The following is a 12057-nucleotide window of genomic DNA, read 5'->3' as shown; positions in this document are numbered from 1 at the left end:
TAATAGACTAGAAACAGGATTTAACTAGTTAATTCATATATACAGAAATATAATGTTAAAAAACAGAACACTACACTTCCTATGCATCATGTAAATACTCTAACACTGGTTCATCTCAACATCTAATGCCCTTCATCTGCATTGATCTGATAAACACAGGATAGGTGGAGTATTTCATCACATTACACTTCATTTCAACCAGTAGAGAATGTGAAACGCTTTATTGAAAAGCTCATTATCCAAGTGTTATAAATACAAGTTTAATCTGTACTTCAATGCACATCTGTTGTGCATTATAAAAACAGAGGAAGAAAGAGGAGGTGGTGAGAGAGGTGTAAAAGACAGAAAGGGAAAGAGGTAAGCACATAGGAGCAGGGAAGGCAGCACATGATTAATGAATCACAGTGCTACATAAATATTCTCTCAGTTCATCACAATTACATAATAGTGTCTCTCGTCGGCCCAAAGGTTCTTAAAAGCAGGTGAGGTGGTGATGATGGGACTGGGGGTTGGCCTCCTCTCACATCAAAACATACCTGCAGACGAGAGACAGATGGAGAGAGAGAGCATGTTTAAACCTTGTGTTTTTATTTTAACATTGTTAGTCATCAATCAGGAGGTGAAATGCACAACTGACCTGGGATCATTAACTCTGGGACTACTGCATCTATATCTGTATTTCAATGTAAAGCATCTCTTTAATAATACTTCCTGTATAATATAAACTGACCTGGGATCATTAACTCTGGGACTACTGCATCTCTATCTGTATTTCAATGTAAAGCATCTCTTTAATAATACTTCCTGTTGACCTGACCAAGTGACCTCTCACCTCTGATCATGCTGTGCCCTCTATGTAGCCAGTTCAGATGCAGGAGGGGTTCACCGACACAGCTGATATAACCTAGAGGATTTAGGGAGAAGAGGAGAGAGGGATGAAGTGAAGGAGAGAGACTGTTATTGAGAAAATAAGGTCGTTAAAGCGACAGTGTTCAACAGGAATCTGTGTGTGGCCTCACCTGGTGTCCACACCACACTAAGTGGCTGCAGAGTACTTTATGCTGAAAAACATGAATGGACACACAAGGATAAACAATATAGCGTAGTTATAGAAATAATGAAGTGTCTCACTATTCTCCATGGTTGGCCCTCTTGCCTATTCTTTGAAGGTGGAAGGAGCCACAGTTATACACCTGAACCTGTTTACTGCACAACACAATCCATCAATCAGATTGATACATGTGTGTGTAGGTGTGGGTTATAGGGTGTCTAATTGTTCTACATTTTTTCAATATGGGTGATTTAAAATAGCCTGTTTTGTTTTTGTACAGACATCACACCCTTACCTAAACAGCACCCTCACCTGAGAAGTAGAAATCAAAGGAAGAGAAACTGTGAATTGAATAACTGCAGTTGACATAGCTCAGTAAATGGAAGAATACTCTTATTGCAATGTGAATGGCTCTTAAAAGAGCTTTTGGTTGTGCATAGTGACGTCTATGGTGTTGTCAGGGAACAGCACCCTCTTTGAAGAAGTAGGAGGTGAAGATCTCCTGCACACGGATTGCCTCTCTTGCTGCGTTGTTGGACCCCATCCTTGAAACTTCCTGCAGAGCAGCAGACTCCTCCTCTGGCACACGGCGGCGAGCTGCAGATCCCCTCCTGGTCCTCGTGTCCATCCTCATGAAGTTACGCAGGACACAGGTAGCCTTCACACACCTGAATTCCTCCAGGAGGCAGTCCCAGATGACCCTGGTCACCCAACCTTGCAGTGCCCTACACGGTAACTGTAGGCAATCGTTATGAAGGAATCTCCAGTTACAAGGTCTCTGTAGGAATATGGAAGACAATGTAATTATTAGACTGTTACATCACCAGGTCATTGTGGATTACTAAAGTATAATATCCCTGATAACAAATCATGATAACATTGGATTGATAGATGCATGGGCACACATATGTACATGTGTAGCATGTGACAATAACAGAATCATATCAAGGACAGCATCACAAATGAATACATAAATACCACTTGAAGCTTGATGATGAGTTTGAATCATTTGAATCAGCTGTGCAGTGTGAAGGCAAAAACAACAATGTGCCCCTCTGAGTCCCCAGGACTGAGAACCACTGCTCTTCATTGGGACCTCTTCATATGTAGACTGGCTTTCATAGAGCTCTTTATCTGAGGACAGAAAACCTCACAAGAAACAGACTTCATTATAGTCAAATTACACCACACTGAATATTATGTTACTATTATCTCCGTCCTCACTTCTAGGGACAGGAACTACACAAAAGTACCTGCCCTATCCAGAATAGCCTCCTCTCTCACTGACAGTTGGGGCTGCTATCCTTTCACCCTCCTCCATGGCTGTTAGCTAGCTACCTACAAATGCATGTGGAGTTTGCTTTTTACAGTGATAAATACATAGCTGGTCAGATGTGAAGGAGGAGGTTGATCATCAGGAGTCAGATGTGAAGGAGGAGGTTGATCATCAGGAGTCAGATGTGAAGGAGGAGGTTGATCATCAGGAGTCAGATGTGAAGGAGGAGGTTGATCATCAGGAGTCAGATGTGAAGGAGGAGGTTGATCATCAGCAGTCAGATGTGAAGGAGGAGGTTGATCATCAGGAGTCAGATGTGAAGGAGGAGGTTGATCATCAGGAGTCAGATGTGAAGGAGGAGGTTGATCATCAGGAGTCAGATGTGAAGGAGGAGGTTGATCATCAGGACTCAGATGTGAAGGAGGAGGTTGATCATCAGGAGTCAGATGTGAAGGAGGAGGTTGATCATCAGGAGTCAGATGTGAAGGAGGAGGTTGATCATCAGTGAACCTCTAGGATTGTGGCTGGGCTGGTGTTTACACATCCAGCTTGGTCATATATTTTGATACATTGAATGTTGATATTGTGAACCTATGTTATATATTTGTACCTCCTGTTTCAGGAAGTGATGTCACTAAGTACTGCCCCAATATATACAGTGCAGTCGGAAAGTATTCAGACCCCTTCACTTTTTCCACATTTTGCTCCGTTATTCGAAAATGAATTAAATAAATATTTTACCCTCAATCTACACACAATACCACATAATGACATCACAATAGCCCATAATGACACCACAATAGCCCATAATGACATCACAATACCCCAGAATGACATCACAATACCCCATAATGACAAAGCAAAAACAGGTTTTTATAAATGTTTCAAATGTAACAAAAACATCAACTGAAATATCACATTTACATACAGTACCATTCAAGGGTTTGGACACACCTACTCATTCAAGGGTTTTTATTTTTACTATTTTCTACATTGTAGAATAATAATGAAGACATCAAAACTATGAAATAACACATATGGAATCATGTAGTAAGCAAAAAAGGGTTAAACAAATCAAAATGTATTTTATATTTGAGATATTTTAAAGCAGTCACCCTTTGCCTTGATGACAGCTTTGCACACTCTTGGCATTCTCTCAACCAGCTTCATGAGGTAGTCACCTGGAATTAATTTCAATGAAATGTTAATTTGTGGAATTTCTTTCCTTCTTAATGCATTTGAGCCAATCAGTTGTGTTGTGACAAGGTATGGGTGGCTCTCATGAGGATTGCCACAGGAAATGAAGACCCAGAGTTCCCTCTGCTGCAGAAGATACGTTCATTAGAGTTAACTGCACCTCAGATTGCAGCCCAAATAAATGCTTCACAGAGTTCAAGTAACAGACACATCTCAACATCAACTGTTCAGAGACTTCATGAATCAGGCCTTCATGGTTGAATTGCTGCATTGCAAAAACACTGTTTACAAAAGCTTTGTTATTAAAGAACGAGAAAGCCAGCACACTGTTTACAAAATAAAAAATGTCTTTCAAAAACAAGGACATTTCTAAGTGACCCCAAACTTTTGAACGGTAGTATACATCTACATGATGTATTGTTACACCATGTAGGAGCAGTATAGACCTAGTCTGTTCATTATATACATCTACATGATGTATTGTTACACCATGTAGGAGCAGTATATACCTAGTCTGTTCATTATATACATCTACATGATGTATTGTTACACCATGTAGGAGCAGTATAGACCTAGTCTGTTCATTATATATATCTACATGATGTATTGTTACACCATGTAGGAGCAGTATAGACCTAGTCTGTTCATTATATACATCTGCATGATGTATTGTTACACCATGTAGCAGCAGTATAGACCTAGTCTGTTCATTATATATATCTACATGATGTATTGTTACACCATGTAGGAGCAGTATAGACCTAGAATGTTAATTATATACATCTACATGATGTATTGTTACACCATGTAGGAGCAGTATAGACCTAGTCTGTTCATTATATACATCTACCATGATGTATTGTTACACCATGTAGCAGCAGTATAGACCTAGTCTGTTCATTATATACATCTACATGATGTATTGTTACACCATGTAGGAGCAGTATAGACCTAGAATGTTAATTATATACATCTACATGATGTATTGTTACACCAAAAAATAAAGGGAAATTATATTATTTTCTACTGATACAATTGCTCAGTGAAAGAGCTTTAGTTTAACATGTAATTCTCAAAATTTAGGGGTCTGAATTATTGCCACCCATGTTTTTAATACTCCAGCACCCTCCCCTTGGGAGGATAACAACACTGAAATGTTTAATGAGATTAGAGAACACATTGGGTGGGACCTTAGACCCTTCCTCCATACAGAATCTCTCCATGTCCTTGATTTATTTTGTCTGCGCTTGTGGACTGCCCTGTTCAATTCAAACCACAGGTTTTCAATGGAGTTCAAGTCCGAAGACTGAGATGGCCATTGAAAATGTTGATTTTGTACCCAATTAACCATTTCTTTGTGGATGTTGATGTGTCTTGTTGGAAGATCCACTTATGGCCAAGTTTCAGCCTCCTAGCAGAGAGGTAACCAGGTTTTGGGCTAAAATATCCTGGTAGTGGGTAAAGTTTATTTATTTATTTCATACAGTAATTTTAGCTCATCTTTATCAAGGGTATCAATAACTAGGTGCTTATTTTGATATCTAGTTATTTGACTGAATCAGAAATACAGATGTGGAGTAGATGTAGAGTTTGTTTTAAATTCTCAGAAAAAATCTGAACTAATCAAACAAAACTTGTTGCTCTTTATACGTGTTGATATAATATTAATATTTAATGGAGAGGAAAAAACGTTTCCCTAAACTGCTTTATAATATTATAATTCAATGAAGAATAAAAATAGTTTTCCCTCCTCAACTGCGTTTCCTCCCTCCAGACAGCAGATGGCGATATGTGTCTTTCAGGCGATGTTTCTAGTGTGACGTATAATCTAGTGGACGGAAAGCTTCTTCAACAACTGCAGCCACCTCGGTAGCTCGCTAGCCGACAAAGTCTGAACATTCAAGTTCTTAAGACAATTTCGTGGTTTAATTGCCACTGTGATTTAAACATAGTACTCAATTTTATGTAATATTTACGTTGTAAGTCAACTAGCTGGCTGGTTAAGTTAGCACTAGGCTAGTCGCTAATGCTAACTAGCTATTATCCCCGACCATGAGTTCACTAAGCTACTCTCCTCCTGTTAAAGAAGAGGATGTCTGTTGGACGGAGAAAGAAGCTCTGGTGAAAGAGGAGGAGGAAGAGGAGGCTGTTTCAATACAAAAACAAGTAGAGGGTGAGGCTGTTACAGTGAAAGAAGAAGAGAAAGACGTTACAGTGAAAGAAGAGGAAGACGCGTTCAGAGTGAAAGAGGAGGAGGATGTTACTGTGAAAGAAAAGGAGGAAGATGCAGTTTTTGGAGTGGAGGATGAAGTGAAAGAAGATGAAGACGTTTTTGGAATTAAGGATGAAGAGGGGGAGATTACTGTCACATTAGAGGAGGACGAAGAAGAGAAGACTGGAGAACTGATTAACACCAGTAAATACAGTGAGTACTATCTAATAAAACAGGGACATTGATCTGATTAACACCAGTAAATACAGTGAGTACTATCTAATAAAACAGGGACATTGATCTGATTAACACCAGTAAATACAGTGAGTACTATCTAATAAAACAGGGACATTGATCTGATTAACACCAGTAAATACAGTGAGTACTATCTAATAAAACAGGGACATTGATCTGATTAACACCAGTAAATACAGTGAGTACTATCTAATAAAACAGGGACCTTGATCTGATTAACACCAGTAAATACAGTGAGTACTATCTAATAAAACAGGGACATTGATCTGATTAACACCAGTAAATACAGTGAGTACTATCTAATAAAACAGGGACATTGATCTGATTAACACCAGTAAATACAGTGAGTACTATCTAATAAAACAGGGACATTGATCTGATTAACACCAGTAAATACAGTGAGTACTATCTAATAAAACAGGGACCTTGATCTGATTAACACCAGTAAATACAGTGAGTACTATCTTATAAAACAGGGACATTGATCTGATTAACACCAGTAAATACAGTGAGTGCTATCTAATAAAACAGGGACATTGATCTGATTAACACCAGTAAATACAGTGAGTACTATCTAATAAAACAGGGACATTGATCTGATTAACACCAGTAAATACAGTGAGTACTATCTAATAAAACAGGGACATTGATCTGATTAACACCAGTAAATACAGTGAGTACTATCTAATAAAACAGGGACCTTGATCTGATTAACACCAGTAAATACAGTGAGTACTATCTTATAAAACAGGGACATTGATCTGATTAACACCAGTAAATACAGTGAGTGCTATCTTATAAAACAGGGACACAAACTCTGCAGTTGTTGAACTAATGTGTGATTTTTAAAAGGGCATTCTACACTTGAATATGTTTCTGTACTGTCGGAATTGTTCATGACGTCCTACAGTGATTTTTAAAAAACTTTTCCTGTTGAAAAGTGATAAATACAGTGAAGTATAAACACACTAATGGGAAACAAATAAATGTTTTGAGCAAAATAGTGTTTTTTTAACAACTGCAAACTAGAAGGAGTGATGTCATAGTAAGGCCTCCAAGGAGTTGGCTTGATGGGAAGTCGTGATGTCATCCAATAGGAGACTGATCTTCATGTGAATATTCATTATTCTTTTTAAAATCCTTCCTGTTCTGTCAAGTATGTTGTTGATCATTGCTAGAAATCCGTTTTCAAGTCTTGCATTGACTTTCAAGACGATTTAAGTCCAAACTGTAACTAGGCCACTCAGGAACATTCAATGTCATCTTGGTAAGCTCCTCCAGTGTAGATTTGGCCTTGTGGTTTAGGTTATTGTCCTGTTAGGACAGTTTTTTGTATTCAGATCTCTGAAATGCACTCTACCTACGTAACATTTAGTGTCTCCTTATGTTACGCTGGCAAAACAGTTTTTATGGGCACAGAAATCCTAAATCATTTCAGAGTTTGCTAAATCCAATGGTTCTAACCGAGAGTCACCTTAACTTTATTGACAACACCCAAATAGATACTGTCATTAACGTCGTTCTTCAATAATTACACATAATACTTAATACTGTAGCTGTTTAGTTACAGTCACATGTTCAACTATCATCAGCTGATCCAGGAAATCATTTTCTGAATGACAGTCACATGACAAATATCACGACATGCAACAACAACCAAAGTGCTTCTTCATTCATTACTCTGGTAAAGACAGTTATGCCGTTCTCCATGTTGGATCCAACATCCCTAACAAATGTATGTTTATAATGTGTTATTGTCTGGTTGATGTACTGTAGGGTCTCGTTAGTCTGTCTGGACACAGAGATACTTAGCTCATAATGTGTAGAGAACTGTTCCTTGATGGATAGGCTATTGTACAACACACAGAGCTATTTTCCTTTATTCAGGACATTTAGAATGACAACACATTACAGAGTAGCCTAGTGGGATTATTCACAAAATTATCTGGTGATCAGGTTATGAAATGTCATGACAAAGACATTTTAGTTTCCATGTTTCACCTGAAATATTAAATTATATATAGTCTTAGGTGAAGTAGGTCTATGTTGTTGTTAGGTGAAGTTATGGGTCCTACAGTAGGTCTATGTTGTTAGGTGAAGTTATGGGTCTTACAGTTGGTCTATGTTATTGTTAGGTGAAGTTATGGGCCAATTTGTTAAACACTTAGTGTACAAACCCTCATTGTCAGGCTGATGTTAAAGCTAGCCAAAGAGCATTTTACTGGTTGAAGTGTTTTTTAAGTATAAATCAGTTGATATGCGACAATAACACAAACATATTAAGTAGGTGATTCAAGCGAGTCTTACAATTATAATCCATATTTAATGTGAAATGCACTCATAAGCAACCTGTAAATGGAGGCTATTTTTGCTGTCAGCCTATGAGAACTCCCCTGAGTTTTCCCCCACGGTGGTGAATTAGTAAATAGACACAGAGCTTAATGTGAGTTTCCTTGAGTAGCACTCCTGATCTTGTGCTGTAATATTCAGAATACATTGTGAAAACTAAAATCTTTGCTCACTATTTTTTGCTCCAGGCAGATATACTACATCCATAACTAGTGGTTTCCTCATTACCAGATATACTACATCCATAACTAGTGGTTTCCTCATTACCAGATATACTACATCCATAACTAGTGGTTTCCTCATTACCAGATATACTACATCCATAACTAGTGGTTTCCTCATTACCAGATATACTACATCCATAACTAGTGGTTTCCTCATTACCAGATATACTACATCCATAACTAGTGGTTTCCTCATTACCAGATATACTACATCCATAACTAGTGGTTTCCTCATTACCAGATACACTACATCCATAACTAGTGGTTTCCTCATTACCAGATATACTACATCCATAACTAGTGGTTTCCTCATTACCAGATATACTACATCCATAACTAGTGGTTTCCTCATTACCAGATATACTACATCCATAACTAGTGGTTTCCTCATTACCAGATATACTACATCCATAACTAGTGGTTTCCTCATTACCAGATATACTACATCCATAACTAGTGGTTTCCTCATTACCAGATATACTACATCCATAACTAGTGGTTTCCTCATTAGCAGGGAAGTGTTTCTGCAATCATTTTTGTGTGCGCATCGCCCTCGTGTCGCAATTTTAGCAAACACAGAAAGGGGCCAATATTGGAGACCAAAAGTCATCTGGCACACTGCTTAGGGTTTCAACAACTTTAAAAACTTTTCTAGTTACTACTAGTGTGAAAACAAGACAAAATATGATTGTTGCTAAGTTGACTGTCTTAATTGTCAAATATTTTAACAGACGTCAATTGTTGTACAACTTCATGGGTATGCTCTGGGCATCACCTTTTACCTCAAATAAACAGTGGATTTCTGCTGTTGTGGACCTTTAACCATCTGCCTGACTTTGTTCTCACAGGAGAGAGACGGGACTATCGTGGATCCTGGGGATCCTCAACAACATCATGATGCTGACGAGGCAGAGAAGAGTTTCTCCAGATCAGAACACCTCAAGAAACACCAGCGAGTTCACACAGGAGAGAAATCTCACTGCTGCTCTGACTGTGGGAAAATATTCAACTCTTCACTAGGCCTTAAAATACATCAAAGAATTCACACTGGAGAGAAATCTTATGGCTGTGATCAATGTGGGAAGAGTTTTACTACATCTAGCAATCTAACTAGACACCAGAGAACACACTCTGGAGAGAAACCTTATGGCTGTGATCAATGTGGGAAGAGTTTTACTCAGCTAAGCAACCGGATAGTACACCAGCGGGGACACACAGGAGAGAAACCTTATAGCTGTAGTCAATGTGGGAAGAGTTTTACTCAGCTAAACAGCCTGATAGTACACCAACGGACACACACAGGAGAGAAACCTTACGGCTGTGATCAATGTGGGAAGAGTTTTAGTACGTTTGGCTGTCTGACTGTACACCAGAGAATACACACAGGACAGAAACCTTATAGCTGTGATCAGTGTGACAAGAGATTCTCTGATAAAAGATCTCTGATCAAACATCAGAAACTACATGAAGGAGTTGTTTCATGATATCAGTGAAATAATGTCACAATGTAGAATGTTTAAACATTGTAGTAGGAGTATTTTAATGATGTCACAATGTAGAACCCTAAACGTTTGTCCCCTGTTCTATTGATTTCAACATGATATCGATGAGTGATGACATAAATGTTGTGTTCCTTTGTTTAGTGACCCCTACATTTAAATGCATCACTCCAAAATGTAGCTGACTGTCTTCTGCAGGTTGTCCTCTAATCAGTGAGGAAAAATATATCTCCCATTTCCATGTGTTTTTTTAGTTGTGTTAGTTTCAACAGCACGAACAACCTGATTTCCCCCTAATCGATATCAGTGATTTATTGCTGCTTGTGCAGTTTAAGGAGCTTGTTAAAAAAATTACAAGTAATATGATTATTGTGGGAGATGTTTGTGTATATTGTGTATATAGGGAAGGAATATATGGGAAGGTGTTTCACCTGAGCTGGTCCAGGTTCTATTTAAGAGTGTCTGGCCCAGTGCTCCAGTTGTCTTGATACATGTGGAGAGTCAACACCTTTAGTTGCTCCACCTTTTTGGTTTACTTCCTGTCTTTAAGTTCGATGTGGGTTTTTCTTTTGTTTGCCTCTTCTTGGGAAGATTTAGTGGGTCTCATGGTGGGTGTCTTTTAGGTCCCAGTTGTTGTTACTAGTCAACTTCCAGTGGACACCCCCATAGTGTCTTTCAGAGCCCCTCCTAAAAACATGCTTATATTTTGGGTTGGATGTTGCATCCAATTAATATTTTAATCAAGGGATTTTCCTTAGAATGCTAATTCGTCTTTCAGTTGTTAATGTTATGTTTGTTGTGGTAAATATTTCTGTTTATTTTCATTGTTTTATTTTTTTCCTGTGAAGCATCCATGTCTGAAATGTGCTGTATAAATAAAGCTTGATTTGATTTGAACATATTGCAAAACTAATGAACCCAATGACTGACAATCAACAGACTCTTGCAAAACCAATACGCATCTTGGTCCATCTTATTATGAAAAAAGTATAAATTCAGTAAATCTCCCACTATGTCAAAATAGTGCTGGTATGTACGTTTAGTATCACTTTTCAACCAACCCAGTGCATTTGTTGAAGATAAATGTTTAATTCAACAATACGTCAAAGGATTCAACTACTGGAAACAGACACAAACAAATGGATCAACCAGATCAATCCCACTTTTCCAGCCTGCTGAAGGTGTGGTGGAGTGGTAAACACCACCCCCGGCTCTACCAGGGGCTTGAAGTGGTCTCCCATAGCTCTGCTTATGTCATGTTCTGTGGCCTTGCTGTTCCATTTATTGACTGTCCCTGCAACACAGAAAGAAATGCATTTAGTCATATTATATAAAACACTCAAAGTAATGGATATGGAGCATCTATGGCCTCAGTTACACCTGGCACCTAAATGTGACTTCTGTCATCTGATCACTCCAAGCTGCATTAGGTTCAGATCTACCAGGATGGGCCTTTGACATAGTCTGGACACAGTCAGGCCACTGAATATGCATCAGCAATGTAAAGAGATGGGGTGAATGAGGGGAAAAGTACATTTGACACAAATTACCTTCATAATAAATCAAATGTTGTTGGTCACATACAGGTGTTCAGCAGATGTTATTGCAGGTGTAGTGAAATGCTTGTCCTTCTAGTTCCCACAGTGCAGTAATATCTAACAATTAATATCTAACAATTTCACAACAAATACCTAATACACACAAATCTAAGTAAAGGAATGGAATTAGGAATATATAAATATATGGATAAACAATGTCAGAGCAGCATAGACTGAGATACAGTTTATACATATGAGATGAGAAATGATATGCAAACATTATTAAAGGGCCAATGATTTCATGATGCCTGTTTAACAGTCTGATGGTCTGGAGATAGAAGCTGTTTAACAGTCTGATGGTCTGGAGATAGAAGCTGTTTACCAGTCTGATGGCCTGGAGATAGAAGCTGTTTACCAGTCTGATGGCCTGGAGATAGAAGCTGTTTAACAGTCTGA

The 12057-nt window shown here is 38.4% G+C and overlaps 2 protein-coding genes and 1 long non-coding RNA gene across 3 annotated transcripts in view; 1 reads left to right on the top strand and 2 right to left on the bottom strand.

Moving 5' to 3' along the window:
- LOC145877130 (uncharacterized) overlaps positions 1 to 12057 on the bottom strand; it is a 167746-nt gene that overhangs the window by 108036 nt on the left and 47653 nt on the right. The gene's annotated exons all lie outside the window — the stretch shown is intronic.
- On the bottom strand, positions 207 to 945 carry LOC145877132 (uncharacterized). The gene is made up of 2 exons (XR_014391577.1): positions 833 to 945; positions 207 to 536 (listed from the first exon to the last, which is right to left on the bottom strand). It is a non-coding gene; the product is annotated as an uncharacterized LOC145877132 (long non-coding RNA).
- On the top strand, positions 5380 to 10960 carry LOC145877131 (uncharacterized). The gene is made up of 2 exons (XM_082972424.1): positions 5380 to 5949; positions 9413 to 10960. The coding sequence occupies exons 1-2, from the start codon at positions 5577 to 5579 to the stop codon at positions 9460 to 9462; spliced, it is 423 nt and encodes a 140-aa protein (XP_082828550.1). The 5' UTR covers positions 5380 to 5576; the 3' UTR covers positions 9463 to 10960.

The sequence above is a fragment of the Salmo salar genome, unplaced genomic scaffold (genome assembly GCF_965601325.2).
Source record: "Salmo salar unplaced genomic scaffold, fSalSal1 ptg000687l, whole genome shotgun sequence".
Classification (NCBI taxonomy): Eukaryota; Metazoa; Chordata; class Actinopteri; order Salmoniformes; family Salmonidae; genus Salmo; species Salmo salar.
The sequence above is the reverse complement of the archived record's forward strand: the minus strand, read 5'-3'. Positions and strand labels throughout refer to the sequence as shown.